At 37.7% G+C, this 18,665-nt stretch overlaps 1 protein-coding gene across 4 annotated transcripts; it reads left to right on the top strand.

Moving 5' to 3' along the window:
- The first annotated feature begins 232 nt into the window (after positions 1–232).
- Positions 233–8,900, top strand: LOC126493223 (natural killer cells antigen CD94-like). Of its 4 annotated transcripts, none has more exons than XM_050130158.1 (8): positions 233–1,021; positions 1,473–1,572; positions 1,942–2,209; positions 3,433–3,525; positions 3,660–3,713; positions 5,341–5,492; positions 6,887–6,990; positions 8,385–8,900. In XM_050130158.1, exons 3-8 carry the CDS (start codon positions 2,203–2,205, stop codon positions 8,503–8,505), a joined length of 531 nt encoding a protein of 176 aa, XP_049986115.1. In that variant the 5' UTR covers positions 233–1,021; positions 1,473–1,572; positions 1,942–2,202; the 3' UTR covers positions 8,506–8,900. The 4 variants fall into 4 exon arrangements, with proteins under 4 accessions (XP_049986115.1, XP_049986116.1, XP_049986112.1 ...); XM_050130159.1 differs by having other exon boundaries at positions 2,122–2,209; XM_050130155.1 differs by lacking the exon at positions 233–1,021 and having other exon boundaries at positions 1,404–1,572.
- Positions 8,901–18,665: the final 9,765 nt, after the last annotated feature.

Here is an 18,665-nt window from a genome sequence, read left to right on the forward strand (position 1 = left end):
AAGTGGATAGTAACATATTTTAAAAAGATATCTATATTTCTATTAAAATGAAATTGACTTAGTCATGAATAAAATGTATTTACTCAATTTTCTTATTGTTTCCTATTTGAACAAAGATATAAATAAATATATTAGTCGAGACTGTCCCTGAACTCTTGATTCTCCCACCTCCACTCCTCCTGTGGGAACAGGTGTGTGCCATCATACATGGCAAAGATCACAGGCCATAAAGTTAGAAATTCTAATTTGAAAATTAGCATAGCCTCATGAAAATATACAATGTGTAAGGATTTTACCAAGCAAACTCCAGTAGAGTGTGTTGGATTTTTCATTATAGTGTTTATAAGAGATTTTTATGGCAGGCCAGTCATCTTCCTTTTCAGGAAGCCTCCACAAAGAAGATTGCTTTGCAAGCTGGGTGCACTGTGGGAAACACATCTCTTTAGAAGCAATGAAATGAAAACAAATCTCTCCTTTGGAATACTTCTTACGAAGACATATTACAGTGTTAGGTGTACATGCCTAGGAATAGAAAATACCCCACCCCTCATATCTTCAGTGGGCATTAGATTCCTTTTCACACCTCTTTCCTCAAGTTTTAAAGATGTTATTAATGCCAGCATTTATTTAGAATTAGTTCTCTGGAAATGGCAGTGGATAAAAAAGTGGGGGAGGGCAGAGGGAGGAAAATGGAGCATTTGGAAGAATACATAACTATCTGAAACAGATACAGTAAAACTCAATATCCCATTGAACATCAGTTTGGGTGTTTCTGTAAGTTCTGAGAAATGTTTTAGGTACACAGTTTATTTGTTTTATACACACACACACACACACACACACACACACATATTATATATATGGGATTGGGGTGGTGGAAACTGTTAACACAGGGAGAAGAAGGCAGAACACAATTGAGATTGTCCTTTCTCTTAACCAGTTACTTGAAGTAGGTCCTGCAATGGTTAAGTGATTCTGAGAAGTGAAAGAAATAACTGTGTTAATGTTTTCTTGTCTTAAGGTCAGTGTTGCTGAACTATATTAAATTCTGAGATATGTCCATAAAGGTCAGCCTGATGATAATTAGTCAGCACTGTGGATTGCCATTTGTGGGAGCACCAAGGTTTCTAGCAGTTCTAAGAGGAAAAAAAAAAGACCAGATGTACAGGGGTTCATTCAGACATTATTTGGCCAGAGTTTACCAAATATTTAATTGAGACGATTAGGGCAGATGAACTGTTTTGAGTGGGGGTAAGTAGGAGGGGCGCCATAGTGTGAAAACAATTTAGTTGTCTGTGTACAAAAAGGAAACAGACTCAAGTAGAGTTGGGAGTTTAGAAAGACTTAAAAGGAAGGTCAAAAATACGTGTCTGGAGAGTGAGGAAGAGAGAGAGGGAGAAAGGTGGGGGTCCGGAGAGCATAATGGTAGTGGATGCTGCTTTCATTCTTTCTGAGTTTGCCTGCTGTGACAGGGTTAACACATCAGGGATCAGAAACACAGAGCAAGACATAGATATTCCAACCAGTCTGTACTAAAGGAGAGAAATGCCAACCTAGGAAGTGCGAATACAGGTAGGGCTTGGTTTTAAATACATTTTTTTTTTTTGTGAGCTTTGGACTGGCTATTGAGCTTAAGTAGCCTTAGGCGAGTTAACACTATCTCTCTCTTAGGTTCCTCACTATCCAATTTGATATCTTCTTTATTAAACCATCAAAAACAAATATTTTGGCACATAATATGTGCTTTAAAATTTGTTGAACACAAAATCAATAAGTATTTCTTATTATACAAGTAGAAATTCTGTGTGGAATTTTATAATACTAAGGGAATTTGCCATTGGTTTGTACATCTTGCCTCTATTTTCTAAACAGATTTTTTTTAGAGACAACTTTGATGTTCACACACTGAAAAAAGTTCCCTCCCATCTCCTTTCGCTGTAGTGTTTTTTGACAAAGTCACAGAGAGAATTTCCTGTGCTCTGGTTCCTGGGTCACCCTAGAAGCTTGAGGCATTACTGCTCATCCTACTCTGCATCTGTGTACCTCCAACAGAGGATTCAAGAGCATCACCGCAGCACACTATGTCCCTTCCTCTTTTAATGCTTAATGTCTCCTCCCTAGCTTCCTGCTGAGCTCTGAGATCCACATCGTTCTTAAGCACAAACACATCTCCTGTGAATCAGCCTTGGACCATCACTTCTCATGGCAGGTACGTGTGCCCCCGTCATAGCAATGATAAAATAATAACCGGAAATGATGACTCAGATTGAATAATTTCAGAGCTGGCTTTAATAAAAATAAAACAGGAAGTACATAATCAGCATTGGATATTTTTAGACTTTCCATGCTTCAACGCTTTCTGCATTCACTGTTTTCTTGATTCCACATTTTGGAATTTAAGCATGACTTTATGAAGCTAAATTGTAGGCAACCTTTTTCTGAGTTAGGGTGTGGTTTTTGTTAGATTTAGAATGAAACTGAAACTAAATTGTTTAATTCATCAGCATCGTGTTTCTACTACGGGAATAAAGAATGCCTAGTAATAAGGACACAAGCCTTGCAAATTTATAAATTTGCTTTCTGTGTTGTGGCCTTTTCACTGAAACCTCGTACTGTTGGTAGTGGCAGCAGTTATTTTTGACAATAATCTAATGTTAAGAGAGAGTCATTTAATATGGAAATGTTTCAAATAATAAGCAAGTGGCTTTGGATATGAGTTATGGTATTGTTGAGAAAGCAGAAAGTCAAAAGTTAGTTTTGTATCATAAGTCAGAGTGCTGTGAACTGAACTCAGACGCTCAATCCATACATCATTGTGGAACCTCTCACCACACCAGAGTGTTTTCCTGCAGACCTCTGCAAGTCACTTGTCTGAGCGTGGTCTGCATTCAGACTTGGAGAGAACACATTCAGTGATGATATTCTCCTGACAAGGAGGGAATATGATAAATGACAGACTCTGATCTTGACACTATTCTGTTAGATTTCTGTCAGGCACTTACTAGCTTTATAACATAAGAAAATAATATTGTGAGCATTCTTTATTTTTCTTATCTCTCTAAAACAGAATTTTTAAATCTATGATATTGCTGAAAGGAAAAGAATTGTCTGTTTAGCAAGCCCACTATGCACCATGACTGCTTGTTGATCTATTCTTACTGTAGAGAGAAATTTCACTGCAGATTTACAGAGTTAGTGGCAAATGATTTCAATGATGCAGAAAATACGTATGAATAACCACATCAAAGAATAAGGTACATCACATCAAAAGATTGCTATTGGGTGGAGTTCTGAAGCAACGTTTTCATTCCCCAGTGAATCGGTACCATCATAAAAAGGATTTGGGTTCTTCCTTTTCTTAAGGAATTCATGTTCTATGTTTATACTTTACTCTGTTAGTTATTAATCTATATGTTTGGTATTTTTCTATAGTTTCTAGAATCAATCTGTGGAGGTTGATGTCTGTGATCTTTGGAATAAAATGTCTTTTGTTGATGGTTACTTTGGGAGTTTTGATGAAAAAGTGTAAGTATTTCTATGTAAATCTATAAAAAAATCAAAATTATGAACTAATTTAATAATGAATATTTAATTCCTTTAATGTATACTATTTTATTTCATAAATACATGTCAAACTAATCTTTAATCATGTCATACAGCATTTACTATACAGAGTATTCAACCAACATCTTCTCCAACTTCCGTCGAAGAAGGTAGGTTCCATTTTTTTTTCACAAATATAGTTAATAGAGGAAAAGGCAGAGTGGTTCACTCTCATGTACAATAGCATGGTTGCACTCAGTAAAGTTGTCTCATTGTATTGTGCTGCAGTCTAAGGAAAACAAAATTACACTGAATTGTGTGTGTTAGCCTACTTAGGAAGTACTTTAAGTAGACACTGCATAAAGAAGATATTTTTTCCTCATAGTTTTAGAAGTTTTGGTCTGTAGTCAGTTGGATTTGTCAGTCTTGTACCTATGCCAAGACAATGCATCATGGTGGAAGCATGTGTGAGTGCAGAGCATTTCATGTAATGGCTAGAAACCAAAGAGAGGAAGAAGATGAATAGGAGGGTCTCCATTCTTCATTCAAAGCCTATTTATGTACTCTGAATAAGAACTACTATATTCTACATCTAAAGGGCTGTATGACTGCCTCATTTCACCAAGTTGGGTACCATTTTTCTCATGGATGGGCTCTGGGAAAGATTCTAGGTATAACGTCTAGCAAAACATTTTTGTAAATTTTACAAAAAGAGAAGATACAGTCTGAAATGGCAGATATATGTTTCTTAAGGAGTGCTCATGAATAATTAATAAATAGAACTAAATGACAATGAACATTGTAGAAAATCTCATTTTTGTTTGTCAGTAACTCTTCCTTTCATATTCTTTCCTCTCTTGAACTTCTGTGATTCAGAATACAGTGTAGGTATCTCTGTAATTATAAACATTACTTACTCTCAAGAAAAAAGCCCTCAACTCTATTTTAGTATTATTTTTCAAATGCTTCTCAAGTTTGTAACTTTCTGATCATACAGTTAACTTCTCTTATTTGAATTTAGTATGATTTATGTGGTGAAGATTCGAGTGCTTACTATGTGTCATGACATTTATTACAAAGGAAGAGAGATGCTGAGGTCACACAGTCATAATCTTTCCATCAGTCTTTAAGCTATTTAGTTTATTTATCCTTATTTTTTAATGTTTTTTTCTTTTTTTATTTATTAAAAATTTCCACCTCTTCCCATCCTCCCATTTCCCTCCTACTCCCTTCACTCTCCCTCCTCTCACTCTCCACTCCTAAGAGAACTCAGGGTGCCCTGCCCTGTGGGAAGTCCAAGACTCCTCCCCCCCATCCACATCTAAGAAGGTATGCATCCAAACAGACTAGGCTCCCAAAAAGCCAGTACATGCAAGAATTCTTTCAAATTACTATATCCTTCTCTGACTCAGGGTATTGGTAGGGGACTCCCTTGTAAGCCAGTTTCATCTTCTTAGTCCTGTGTTCACAACAATGCTCAGCTGTGGGTACCTCCTCAAAGTCATCTTCTGACTACCACTCCATCCTGTTATCTGCTACCTGCTAGATTTCCTTTTCCTTCTCATCTCATTATCTTTAAACATAACTAGGGATGGAAAATTATTTAATTTTGAATATACTTTTAGAATGTCCTCTCCACGAAGCAGAGTATTTGGATTTAATAGTACCAAAATGTGGCTTGTATAACATATTCTGAAGGAGTATTTGAAGAAAAAAATGAATAGTTAGCAAATATTTTTTGAGTATCAAGTATCATCAAAGAAGTTGGAATCTGTAATGATGTGTTTTGTCTTTTAGTTTCTGAATGCTGTGCTTGCCTAGAAAAGTGGGTTGGATATCAATGTAACTGTTACTTCATTTCCAAAGAAGAAAAGTCTTGGGAAGAGAGCAGAGATTTCTGTGCTGCTAAGAATTCTAGTCTTCTTCATTTCAAAACCAGAAATGAAATGGCATGTACCTCACTCTTGTTTCTTACATTCTTTCTTACCTATGAACGTGAGCTGCCCAGCTGAGCTGAGCACTCTGATGGAAGTCTTTATCACCAAGTAGACTGTGATGGTTCCTGAGATCCTCAGTTTGATATACCTTGAAATATTCTTAGAAAGTCTACTAAAATAAGCTTCAAAGATTTGTAGTATGGGGTAATTTTTGAATAAATTAGGAGCTAATGTGCAGCTCCCCAAACTTTTCTAGAATTAGTAGGCTTTTAACTTTCACAAGAGAACTACCAGAGGAACTTTTAATTATTATTTGTTGGGACAGAATACTTAATCTCTTTCATGTGTTATATGACTTTTTGCCATCTTTCTGGAATGTAATGTAGAATCAACAATGGATCATATGAACATAAAATTACTTAGATTATGATTGTTGCTATCGTATGTTTCATAGAGTAGTAAACCTAGGTAATGACATGCCAAACAAATACTCTACCACTGTGCCATATTCCCAAACTGGATGTAGTGGGGAGGGCCTTGGACTTTCCACAGGGTGGGGTGCCTTGGCCTCTCTTAAGATTAGAGGGGAGTGGGGAGAAGGGTGGGAGGAGGGAGCGGGAGTAGAGGAGGAAGTGGGAATTTGGATTGGTATTTTTTAAAGTAATAAAATATAATAATATTAAAAAATGTTTTACTGTGTGTTTGAGACAGAGGGACATATCTCTGACTTACCTTTAAACTCTCAAACAAAGTGGAACTCTGTTTCAGTCTCCTGAGTACCAAGAATTACAGGCCTGAATCACCAGGCTCCTCTTGGAAATCACTTAATTTTTATGAAAAAATTCTCCAAAAAAAAAAAAAAGAAAGCTGGGCGGTGGTGGCACACGCCTTTAATCCCAGCACTTGGGAGGCAGAGGCAGGCGGATCTCTGTGAGTTCGAGACCAGCCTGGTCTACAAGAGCTAGTTCCAGGACAGGCTCCAAAACCACAGAGAAACCCTGTCTCGAAAAACCAAAAAAAAAAAAAAAAAAAATTCTCACACTCTCCATGGTCTGCTCAGATTAAAGAGGTTATAAGTATGAGGGTTATCTCTCAAGATGTACTCATTGAGGTCACATTTGATCATCGATCTTACTAAAGGAGGGTTGATGCACCATGGCGTCTCATGCTCTTTATGAAAATTTTCAAGTTGTAAGAAGCAAGATTTTGTAGTGTTTTTCCACATGAGTCATTTACCACAAAGGTAAATAAAAATTTTAAAGCATGTGACTATGCCTCCCAAATCAGAAGTCAAAAAGATTTCAATTTGAGTTTTTTTTTTTTTTTTCCTGAATGCCTTTTAAAATGGGTGTTGATCTCAGAGTACATTCAGACTTGGTTATCTTGTTCTTTCTGCCTCTAAGCAGAATTTTATGAGCTCCAGTCAATCCTATTTCTGGATTGGAATGCATTTTCATGAAGAACAGGATGCCTGGCTATGGGAGGATGGCTCAAGCCCTTCAAAAGATCTGTAAGTTTCTGGCTATTGAGGAAGGTTTTGGGGGCATATTTTTATGGATATATTCTAGCTATGAGGACTGAAAAATCACTGCCAGGTACTCAGAAGTTCAAATATGTTGTGCGGAGCCTGAGAATATATAAGGACGCCAAAGGGCGAGCAGGATTGGTCCACCCATAACATTCAAGTTCACGTTCAGGTAACATGAAAGTTGTATACCTGAGACCCTAATAAAATTTTCTTTGCTGTCTTTTCCTTATTATAAGATAATAGAAAACACCGAATGTGTCTATGCATGCTCAGGTGGTCTCAGATACAGGTATGCCCTGAGAACACAGCAGGTCCATTTTTGCTCTTCTAATGGATTCCACTATTTTTCTTATCATCTTCAAATATTCAACAACTATTTTTGTAATCTCATTCTCATTCACAAGCATGTACTCTAAAGACTTATACAGTGACTAAGTTTATGCTCTCTTCTCGTAGCTTGGGTTAACTCATAGATTTTTCTCTCGTGCAGTGTAATCTTATTGCAGTTTTCCTTTTCTCAACTCCTCCCAGATCCTTGCCCCTTCTAAAAAAAAAAAAAAATCTATGCAAACCGCACCTAAGAGCAGACCTAACGCCTAGCAGCAGTTGACCAACTTGAACAGCACAAAATGAGTTCAGTGGTAGAGAGATTTTGTTGCTGTTTTTTGTTTCTTTCATAATGTCTTGTCAGGGTACTTTTTTCTAACCTTTCAGATTTTTTGTGTATATATTATGTTTCCCACCTTGTTTTTTTCTGGGTTTTCTGTATGTGCTAACATGTGTCTCAGCATCTATAAATGCCTCTTGTACTTTTGCTTTGGTTCTTTTTCTTTTGTCATACTTCTTAACCAAATAGGGAAGACCAACATATTATCAAAAACATTTCTGGCCAGACACGGTGGTACACACCTCTAATTCCAGCACTAGACAGACAGAGGAAGGTATATGTCTTTGAGTTCCAGGCTGGCTTGCTCTGTGTGTTCCAGGTCAGCTAAAGCTACATCCTAAGACCTTGTCTCAAAACAAAGCAAAACAAACAAACAAGCAACAAACACACAAAAAAGCAACCCAGGCATTTGTGACAGAGGTGAAAAAAAAAACACAAAGAAATAAATAACAAAACCACAACTAGAAAGCATTCTCTGGTCTTAGTGCTAGTGGCCAGTGAGGAATCAACTGAGTTTTATGCAATGTTGTACTTCAGAGCTGTGAAAGTTTGCTGTAGAGCAACAAAACAATACCAAATACACAAAACCCCAAATCACTTAGCTAGTAAGTATCTCAAGCAAATGTTATCGCACGTTCTGAGCTGATAAAAATAACCTTAAACATCCTTACTGTTTTTTAAATGTTAACTTTTTTCCCCTTCATTACAGATTTCCAGAGTTCTCATATAACAAGACAAAGGACTGCATTGCATATATCCCAAGTAAAACTATTTTCATCGAACCCTGTAAAAATAAAAACTATTTCATCTGTAAGCAACTGCATATTTAAATAGTTCTTAAGGCAATGGGTATAGACAAGAGAGGTCCAGGATTAGTTCAACATTACTTAACTCTCACAATATTACTACCTTTTCATCTTGAGTTGGTAGAATGTTTCTGAATGCTATCATTTCATACATTTGAACCCAAGTATTTTATGCTTGTTGGATTTTTCACATCCGTGCATAAAATTAGGATGAGTAAAGGTAGAGAGTTTTTTTATAAATATTTTGATTTAATGCATGCTCAATATGCAATATAATTTAATCCACATTCTTGTAAAGTTTTCTTGGAAACAGAATAAAATTTATTCCAAACCGAGTCATATGTATCCATGTGGTTTTAGTGTTTATATTGGAACTGAATTGAACCTGGAGATGAGTTTGAGAGACAAAATCACTTCATGACTAATTCTCGTCAACCATGAGCCTGGGAGTGGGTTTTTTCATGTCTTTTCTCCTTCATAAGTTCTTCATATCTTAAGGATTTTGTTATAGAAGTCTTACATATACTTAGGTTTATTTCTATTTTTGTTTTTTCAAACTATTGTTAATAGGTTTGTTTTTCTGATTTCTCAAGAAATCACTATTTCTTTATGAATATTTAGAAAAGCTACTGAATCTTTTTGGATTTTGAGTCCTGTTGAATGTTGAAGATGTTTCTTACATTTAAGAATTTTCTGATGATATTTTTAGTGTCTTTTAAGAACAGAAGCATACCATGTGCAAACTAACATGATTTGACTTATTCTTTTTCTAAGCACAAGCATTTTATTTATTTATTTTGGCCTACCTCTAAGACATCAGGCACTACATTAAGTAGCAGAGACCCTTGTCTTATCCCTGATGTTAGAGGAAATGATGTCAATTTATCTCCACTTACTGCTATTTTGGCTGTAGGTTTGTCATGTATTAAGCCATGTATTATACCGACGTGTGTTCCTGATATTTCTGATTTATAAAGGTTTGAATTGCCATAAGAAGCTGAACTTTGTCAAAAGGCCTTTTCTGCATCTATACAATTGATAAAAAATAACCTGCAAAAAATTATAGACAATTTGATTTTAGTGTGTGCTCTAAAAGTTGAGTATGTTTTGTGACAAATGACAAGATCTGCATCAATGCTGCACTGGGAAATTTCCTTCCATGTTACATCCAGGTTGATAAGTATGGTCAAAGCAACTGATCAGAAGGAGAGTTTGTCAATTCTTAGGCTAGATCACCAGAAAGCACTAGATACTTTCCTTTCTATAACCTCGGTTGATCTGGGAGAACCTAGGTAGAGCACCATTAACAGTTCTGCTGAGCAGACTGTGTAAGGCAGAAAGACTTTATGGCAGTCTGCAAGGATTGACGTCTGCTTTCATCATCTATATCATCTATGTAATGAGCAAGCCTTCTTTGCAAGTACAGAGTACTTGCAAAGCCCAAATCAAACTTTCAAATGACCCTAGCCCAGTCAGGGTCTTGGTGACAACTTCATGCCTTGGTCACTTCTAGTAGGACTAGGAAAATGGGTCAGATATTAATTCCCTTTGCACCTCATTAGCATGTTTCTGGTGGTGTCAGCCAAATATAACTTATCTAGAATAAGTGGCTATAAGGATACAAATAGAAAAATCAAAGTAACTGTATTCCACCAATCACATCTAAACAACCAACTAAGCCAGCCATAAACCTAAAATCAGAAGTCATACTTCAGTAAGTTAGAAAATTAATCAAATTATATGAACCAAATCAAATAATAGAGACTTACACAAATAGTAACTAGTTAAGGAGATGTAAGAGATGTAAAGCTACACTTTCAGCACGAATAGGACAAAAATATTTAGAAGTAAATTAAAAAAGCTATTAGAAACTTATGCAAAAACCTTACCAAAAGATAGAAAAGTATATAAGAATATAATGATATTTATTTTTGAATGTTTTCAAATTTATTTATTCAAATTTATTTCAAATAAATTCAAAAATTTATTATTTTTAAAGAAATGAACCATTCCCAATAGAAACCTAGTGACATATTTGATGGAGATGAGCAATTTGACATGGATAATATGTAAAAATAACCACAGAGCAGCATGGGTGTGGGAGATGTGTCCTCCCCACTCCTGCCCATCAACACCAGAGGCATGTGGAAGATCTGGCCCTGAGGTCATATGAATGCCCGTCCCCCCCCCCCCACCAGCTGCAGCACAAGGGAAAATAGGACCTGAACCTAGGCAGCACAAAAGAACCAACCCTGTTGGAGGAGGTATGTGTGAACTACCCAGTTGTGAGTATGGGAGAACTGTTCCCATTACTTATCTGTTGTGTGGTGACATGGGCTGGGAAGAGATGCTCTCTCCCATCCTCCCATCCTTTAATCCACCAACACCCATCAATCCCTAAACGGGTGGGAGAGCTGACCCAGAGATCTTAAAAAAGAGAAACCTGTTCCTACCTCTCATTAGTTGCAGCATTTGGGAGAGTGACCCCTACACCATGCCTGGGCAATACAGTAGAGCTGATGCTGAAAGAGTAAGTGTGGGAGAACTGTAGGAGGGAGAGAGAGCTGTTTGTTGGTTCCCAGCCACTTAGTCCCGAAATAAACACACAGAAACTGTATTTAAATTAATGCTTTGCCCATTAGCTCTAGCTTCTTATTGGCTACCTCTTACATATTAATTTAACCTATCTCTATCAATCTGTGCATCACCATGAGGTTGTGGCCTACCAGCAAAGTTTCAGCAAATCTGTCTCTGATGGTGGCTCCATAACTTCTCTCTGACTTTGCCCCCTTTCTCCCAAGATACAACCTAGCTTTTCCTGCCTAGTTCTGTTCTCCTCTTGCCATAGGCACAAAGCCATTCTTTATTCATTAACCAATAAAAGCAACATATAGATAGAAGGACCTCCCACACCAGAGAACTGACCCTGAGGGCATGAAAGTAGGAGAACTGTTGTTGTGGAAGCTCCTTCTGCTCCTTCAGCCAATAGCTGCTGAGATACCATCCCACTGGGGCGTGGTCTCTCTTTCTTTAAAAAAATAGCAACTGCCCTCACTAGCTCTCTGGCTTCTGGCTCCTCTTCCAGCGAGTAGGCTCCCTTCCTGATTGCTCAGAGGGCTGTTGTCTGGGATGGTGATCTGTAAGTTTTTCTCCCTTAAATAAATAGCCATTCTATTAATCATAATTCCAAACTGGTGTGGAATTGTTTGTGACTTATGCCTTCAAACTGTCCTTTCCCCTTTTTGTCATTGCAAGGTGTGAAGTAGCCAAGATAATGCAGGAGACCTCACCTTGGTGATGAGGACAGGGAGAGCTGGTGGAATGACCAACTCTGCTACTACCCAGGACCAGAACCAGGGTTTTGAGTTGGCCCACCCTAACATCTGTGACCTGTTGGAGAACATGAAGGGACTGTTTCTGAAGATTCAAAGCTGTAGGATCTTCACAACACAGGGCAACAACAGGACATCCAAGAGGAGTTCCAGTCAGGGCCCAGCTTTGCTAGGTAACAGAAAACAGAGGCCTCAAACCAGACTCTGTAATGCACACTTCCAAGTATAGACATGTGGACAATAGGGTTTACTGTGTCACACTACAGCTTCCTGATGAGACTGATTCCCCCATTTTCTTTTCTTTTTTTTTTCTCTTAAATTATATTATTTTTTTTGAGGGGTGGTTGCAAGGGCATAGGGTGAATACGAAGGAACAGAGAAATAAATGAGATGGAGATGCATGATGTCAAAGACAGAAAGAATAAATAAAAGGAAAGTTTAAAAAAGTCACAGAGATTAAACAGACTGAAAAGTTACAACTGTGATAAGCAACAGCCATCTACTAAATGTGGGGATGCATTTGCAAGTATTAAAATAGAGGGACCAAGGGAAGAGGCTATAAAAGCCCTAAATAGTCTGGACTTCATATACAACAAAAGTGCATAGACTGTGTACATGACTAAATAAATTTTTTTTGACAGTGTTAGCTTTTCTAATCTATGAGCAAGTGTTCTCAATCCTTTATTTATGTTGCTAATTTCTCAACACATACCTCTAGTTTTGGCAGAGATGACTTAGACTCTTTTTCATGTATTTGTCAGTATTTGAAATAATTGGAGATAGACTTCATGCATTTTTATTTCCTAAAGATTTGCCAACATGAAATTAAAAGGTATTTCTAATCCTAAAAAGTGATAATGGTAGTACCATTTGATATTAATTTGAAAATTTTACCTAACAAAGTGAGAAAATTTTAATGATATAAACCTAAAATAGAATGAAACCAACTGTATGTTTGTATGTGTGTGTGTGTGTGTGTGTGTATGTGTGTGTGGTGCAATCATTTCTAACAAATTACTATCCACATTATAGTTGTGGTAGTTTGAATGTAATTGGCCCCAATAAGATCATAGGGAGCATCACTATTTGAAGGCATGGCTTTTGTTGACAGAGGTTTCTGTCCTGCCTAGTTCCCATAGTCGTTTAGTCCCAAAGAGATCACACAGAGGTCTACATTAGTTATAAACTGATTGGCCCATTAGCTCAGGCTTCTTATTAACTCTTATAATTTATATTAGCCCATTATTCTTGTCTATGCTAGCCACATGGCTTGGTACCTTGTTCAGCGAGGCAGTCACATCTTGCTTCTTCTGTGGCTGGGATACGGAGTGCAGAAGGAACTTCCTTCTTCTCAGAATTCTCTTATTCTTGTTGACCTGCCTCTATTTCCTGTCTGGTTGTCCTGCCTATACTTCTTGCCTGGCTACTAGCCAATCAGCGTTTATTTAAAAATATAATTGACAGAATACAGATCATTGTCCCACATCAGGCTTTGTTACAGTAGGTATGACCTTGTTTGTGGAAGTGTGTCAATTTGGAGGTGGCTTTGAGGTCTTATATATGCTCAAGCCATGTACAATGAGACAGCCCACTTTCTGTTGCCTTCTGATCAAGATGTAGCCAGCACCATGTCTGTCTGCACTCTGCCATGATGATGAAGGACTGAACCTCAGAAACTGTAAGTGAGCCACACCAATAAAATGTTTTCTTTTATAAGAGGTAATCATGCTCATGGTTTCTCTCTACAGCAATAGATACCCTAGCAAAGACAATAGTTTACCATCAAATCACTCTACCTTGAAAAAAAGTTCATCTTCTTAGTTCTGTCATATAATCTTATCTGTTTCATAGCAAATGCTTATTTACTGACTTTGCTCTTTCTTAGACTCTTCAGAAAAAGCTTGATGATACTTTATAATGCACACTACTTAGCAAAGTGTCAGACAGCCTCAGAATTGCAGAGATCCTCCAGCTTTAGTCTTCTTCTGAAGTGCTGGCATTGCAGGCGTAAACCACAATTTCCAACTCTGAATAAATATTTTTCAATGTCTAATTTAGTCTGTGCCACATGATAATTTAGTCTTGAGCACATGAACCACTCATGTCTTTGCATCTGTCCACACAGTTAAACAAAACTCTGTCCTTTGTATGATATAAATTTTGGTTATATTGTGTAGCAAAGGGAAAATAGTAACCAAATTTATAACTGTGTTTCCAATCATAATTTCATAAATGTTTCAAAAAACATAGGAATTGGCATAAAAGACATTGATATGATTGAAATGAATACAAGGTGAGTCCAGGCACTGTTTTTTTTTTTTAACAAGCAGGTTGTCTTGTTATTAGAGATCTGAGGAATATAAGTTTTGGAGCCATCAAGATGGCTCAGTTCATAAAAACTCTTGCTACTAAACCTGATAACATGAGTCCAGTCTCTGGAGCCCATATGCTGGAAGGAAAGAACTGACTTCTATAGGCTGTCTCTGCCAGCTCCATGCTGACTGTGGTATGTGTGTTCCTGCCAACACAATATATAAAATGTAAAAGAAGAAGAAGAAGAAGGAGAAGAGGAGGAGAAGAAGTAAAACAAGAAGAACAAGACATTACAAAAGAGAGCTTATGTCCTGCCAGATTTTGAAGCAAATTCATGCATGGTCTAATGATAAATTGCTAGTATTGCTAATGCTAATCTTTAGTCTGCAGTATTGAATTTAGGAGAAAGTTCATGAAGCAAGTCATTTATCCAATTACTTACCTTTCCTGAGTACATTTCTGTTTTATGTTTCTTATATACTTCACATATCTATCGAATTTTCTCTTATGGTCATACTGATTGCCACTCTTTTTGTTTCAGTCCTTAAAGCATTAGTCCTTCCTTTTCTGTTCCCTGTCTAGAATAACTCTGGCTCCTCTGCATCTGATTTTCAAGGCTTTTTTGGGGGAGCTCTGTCTTGGTGGGTGCAACCTGTTTCTTGGATGAGTTCCCTGCCCCCATCTCTGTGGCTTCTGCCTGGTATCAGTGAGATCTCACATGTGAAGCAATTTCCTGTTTGCCAGTTGAGGTCTTCTACTTTACTGTGGAGTCCAGGTCACAAGATGGTTTCCTGCTTCACTTCTAGAAGCTAATGTTAACTATTATCAAAGTGGAGTATGGACAGCCTGGGACTCTGTTTTTCTCTGAGAGCAGCTGAGCTCCTTTTCCCTTGCTAGAACAAATGGGGTAAGGCCCCAAAGTGGTGTAGAGCAGTCAGCATGTTTGGATGTTTTGACACTGGCTGCTTGTCTTTACATTTGTCCTAGAATCAGGACACTTGATGGGTTTGTGTCTATTTCCAAAGAGAAACAAATCACCATCCTTTACTCAGGAAAAATTCAGGGGAGGAAAACATTGGAATTCTCAGGTACTAACTGGCTAAATATATTTTCTTTCTGAAGCCATCTTCTTTCTCTTCATTTTTTCTGACCTCTGCTGGGCTATTGCTTATTTTTATGATAGGATCTCACTATGTATCCTTGACTGGTCTTAAACTCACTATATTAACTGACTGGCCTCGAAACTATAGAAACCTGCTTGCTCCTGTCTCACAAGTGCTGGGATTAAAGGCATGTGCTGCCACACCCGGCATCTCCTGGATTTTCATTTCTGACACTTACTTTGTATGTTAAGAACAACAGGTCTGATTGGTGAGCATTCTAAGAAAAAGAAGAAGGAGAAGCAGTAGGAGGAGGAAGCAGAAAAGGAGGAAGAGGAGTAGGAGTAGGAGGAGGAGGAGGAGGAGGAGAGAAGAAGAAGAAGAAGAAGAAGAAGAAGAAGAAGAAGAAGAAGAAGAAGAAGAAGAAGAAGAAGAAGAAGAAGAAGAAGCAGCTAAGTAACAGACATCTTTGTTCTTCCCATAGCACTGTGTGGAGGATTCTGAGATAAAGGCCCAAAGTATTATCAACACAGCCAGACCAAGATAGCCAGGATAGATACTGCAGAATACCATCCACCTTTTCTCTGTTTCTCTTTCCTGCTGTTATAAGCACTTTGAAGAAAGATGTTAACTCATTAGACTTCTGTTCTTGTGGGTGTGTTAGTGCTTCAATAAAGTCCCTTCCATTACTGGTCTCTGAGGGACTTTACATTTTTTTTTATTATTTTTTTAAAAAGAAAACAAGCTATCTTTTTTTTTTAATTTTACATACCAATCCCAGTTCCTACTCCTCCCATTCCCTTCACCTACCCCTCCATTTTCCCCCCAAGTCCACTCCTCAGATAGGGTAATGCACAATGCTTAGGGGAAGTTCCAAGGCCCTCCCTACTATATCTAAGCTAAGCAATGTATCCATCCAAAGAGAATTGGTTTCAAAGAAGTCAATAGAAGCAGTAGGGATAAATCCTGGTACCACTACCAGTGGACCTACAGTCTGTCCCAGCTATACAACTATCACCCACATTCAGAGGGACTAGTTAGGACCTGCGTTGTTTCCTTTCCTGTCCAGCTGGAGCTGGTGAGCTTCCATTATTAACTCAAGTAAACTGTTTCACTGGGTGTCCCCATCATGGTCTTGACTTCTTTGCTCATTTTCTCACTCCTCCTACTCTTCAACTGGACTTTGAAAGCTCAGTCCAGTGCTCTGCTGTGGGTTACTGCCTCTGTTTCCATCAGTTGCTGCATGAAGATTCTATAGTGACTTCCTAAATCTAGAACTGAGTTCTGTCCATCAGTACTCCTGGAAATAGGGCTTTTTTTTCACTCTAGAATCAGAGGGTCCTCTTTAGAGCTCTCTGACATTCTCAGACCTTAGCAGGCCCTGCACCTCTGTGATCGACAGAGGACATATACGATCAGGGTCAATTCTATTCCAATCATTCCATAGAACTCAAGAGAAACTCATTGTCAAATGAATGCTTTGTCTCTTCATCTGGGGCTACAAGAAGTCCTAAATTTCAAGGCAGCTTCTTCACATAGTATTGGAAATTTGGGTAAAGATTTAAACTGCTTTAATTATTTTGCAATATTCCTCTACACTGGGTGAAGATGTGTCACCATTTAATAAAGAGTTAAATGGCCATTAGCTAGTCAGGAACAGGCTAGGCAAGAACTCTGGGGACAGAAAGGTCTCTGGAAAGAGAAAGGAGGAGTTGCCAGCAAGACAGAGAGGAAGCAGAAAGGTGCATGCAGAGTAAAGATAACCATGTAAAAAACATAGAATGAAATCATGGGTTAATTTAAGTTAAAAGAACTAGTTAGGAACAAGCACAAGTTAAGGCCAAGGTTTCATAATTAATAATGTCTCTAGATTATTACTGGGAAACCAATGATCCTGTAGAAAAGTACCGACTACATCTCATGGCAACTGCCTTCATGCCTGTGACTCACTTATCTGGAGAGCTTATCTATTCAAACATAACCACAGTGTGTTAAGTTGGCTTTCCCCCAGCCACAGTGGAATCTGTTTACATTTCAAAATTACCTCAACTTCCTGACCAAGTATAACACTCTCTGCATGAAACTGGAGGTGACTACTACAGAAATATCAAGTAATTTTCTAAGCACATCATGAAATATACCTAAATACTTTATTCATTTTTCTCATGCTTTCTTCATTAAAATGTCTTTTTAAAACCCCTAGTTCTGGTAAAGTTACTGACACTGCTATCAGAACAAAATTTCACTCCTCTATAGCCTACTGTATCAGCCTTCCTTGCATGCTAGTCTGGCTTTTATGTTTTATGGCTGTCTAAATTGAGTACTGGGAAGTAACAGGGATTTTATTGGTCACTTTTTGGATCTTTAAATTGAATACAATGTCTGGAACATTTTAACATCCTATTTTTTTCTCTTGTGAGTTTAAGATTGACTTTCATTAATTATTCAATGAAACAGAATACAACCCCTTGCCTGTGTCACTTGGATCCTAAGATACTGCTGCTAGCTAATAATTGCCCTTAGCCTCTAGTATCCCTGTTTTGTAATTCCTGTTTTACTTTTCAGGCTATGTGTGAAAAATTCTTAAGGGGCGAGTTGGAATTATTTTCTAAAAAAAAAAAAGTGGCTCTATTGCACAATGGATTCACACTAGACTCGTAAAATGAAGTGTTGCAGCTAGACTCTTATTTACCTTGAACTTCAGACTCATTCTACTGCACATATTGTTAGCTAGACATTGGGCTGTAAGCTTAAATGAAGGATCTTGTGTGGCTGCAGATGATTCATGGAGGATTGTATCCACCATCTCCTTAGAGGTAAAGATAGAAAGGATCCTTGCTGCTACTCTGTAAAGTATGAGTCTTATTTGTTATTCCTTGCACAAACTTGTGGCCTTTGGGGATATTCCTCAATCAGATGATACCTAAGCTAACTCTCATGTTTCTAATGAGTCACAAAAAAACTTAACACAGACATCTAAGGCTCCTCACGTTCGCTATAACCTCTTAGAAAGCCAGGTCCTATGGTTGCTTTTCTGTTGCTATTTCCCATTTGACTTATGTATGACATTGTATAGAATTATTTTTACCTCTCTATTGATTTAGAATGTTTTCCATGCTGCAAAATATTAAACAACAATATTATAAAACTTTCTACTTTTAGATTTATTCTTATTTTCTGTGCGAGTGCTGTCTTCATGCAGGTATGTACACCATGTGCTGCAGGTGGATCCTTTGGAACTGGAGTCACAGATGGTGTGAGCTCTCAAGTAGGTGATGAGAATGGCACCCAGTGCTTTTCACCTCTGAGCTCACTTCCCCAGCACTCCTTTTTGGTTGTGAGCCTAGCCTTTAACAGCTGAGCCACTCCTTTTTAAATGACAGTAAGACCTAATATCTGGCTCTCTTCCTCTCTAGTTTCAGCTTTTTAGGGGTACTAT

The sequence above is a fragment of the Alexandromys fortis genome, unplaced genomic scaffold, assembly GCF_014885135.2.
Source record: "Alexandromys fortis isolate MF-2015 unplaced genomic scaffold, M_Fortis_MF-2015_v1.1 scaffold_307, whole genome shotgun sequence".
NCBI lineage: Eukaryota > Metazoa > Chordata > Mammalia > Rodentia > Cricetidae > Alexandromys > Alexandromys fortis.

Coding starts and splice junctions, on each gene's coding strand:
- LOC126493223 (XM_050130158.1), top strand. Junction 5,493..6,886: donor TCAAAACCAGAAATGAAATG/GCATGTACCTCA, acceptor GCCTCTAAGCAG/AATTTTATGAGCTCCAGTCA. Junction 6,991..8,384: donor TCAAGCCCTTCAAAAGATCT/GTAAGTTTCTGG, acceptor CCTTCATTACAG/ATTTCCAGAGTTCTCATATA.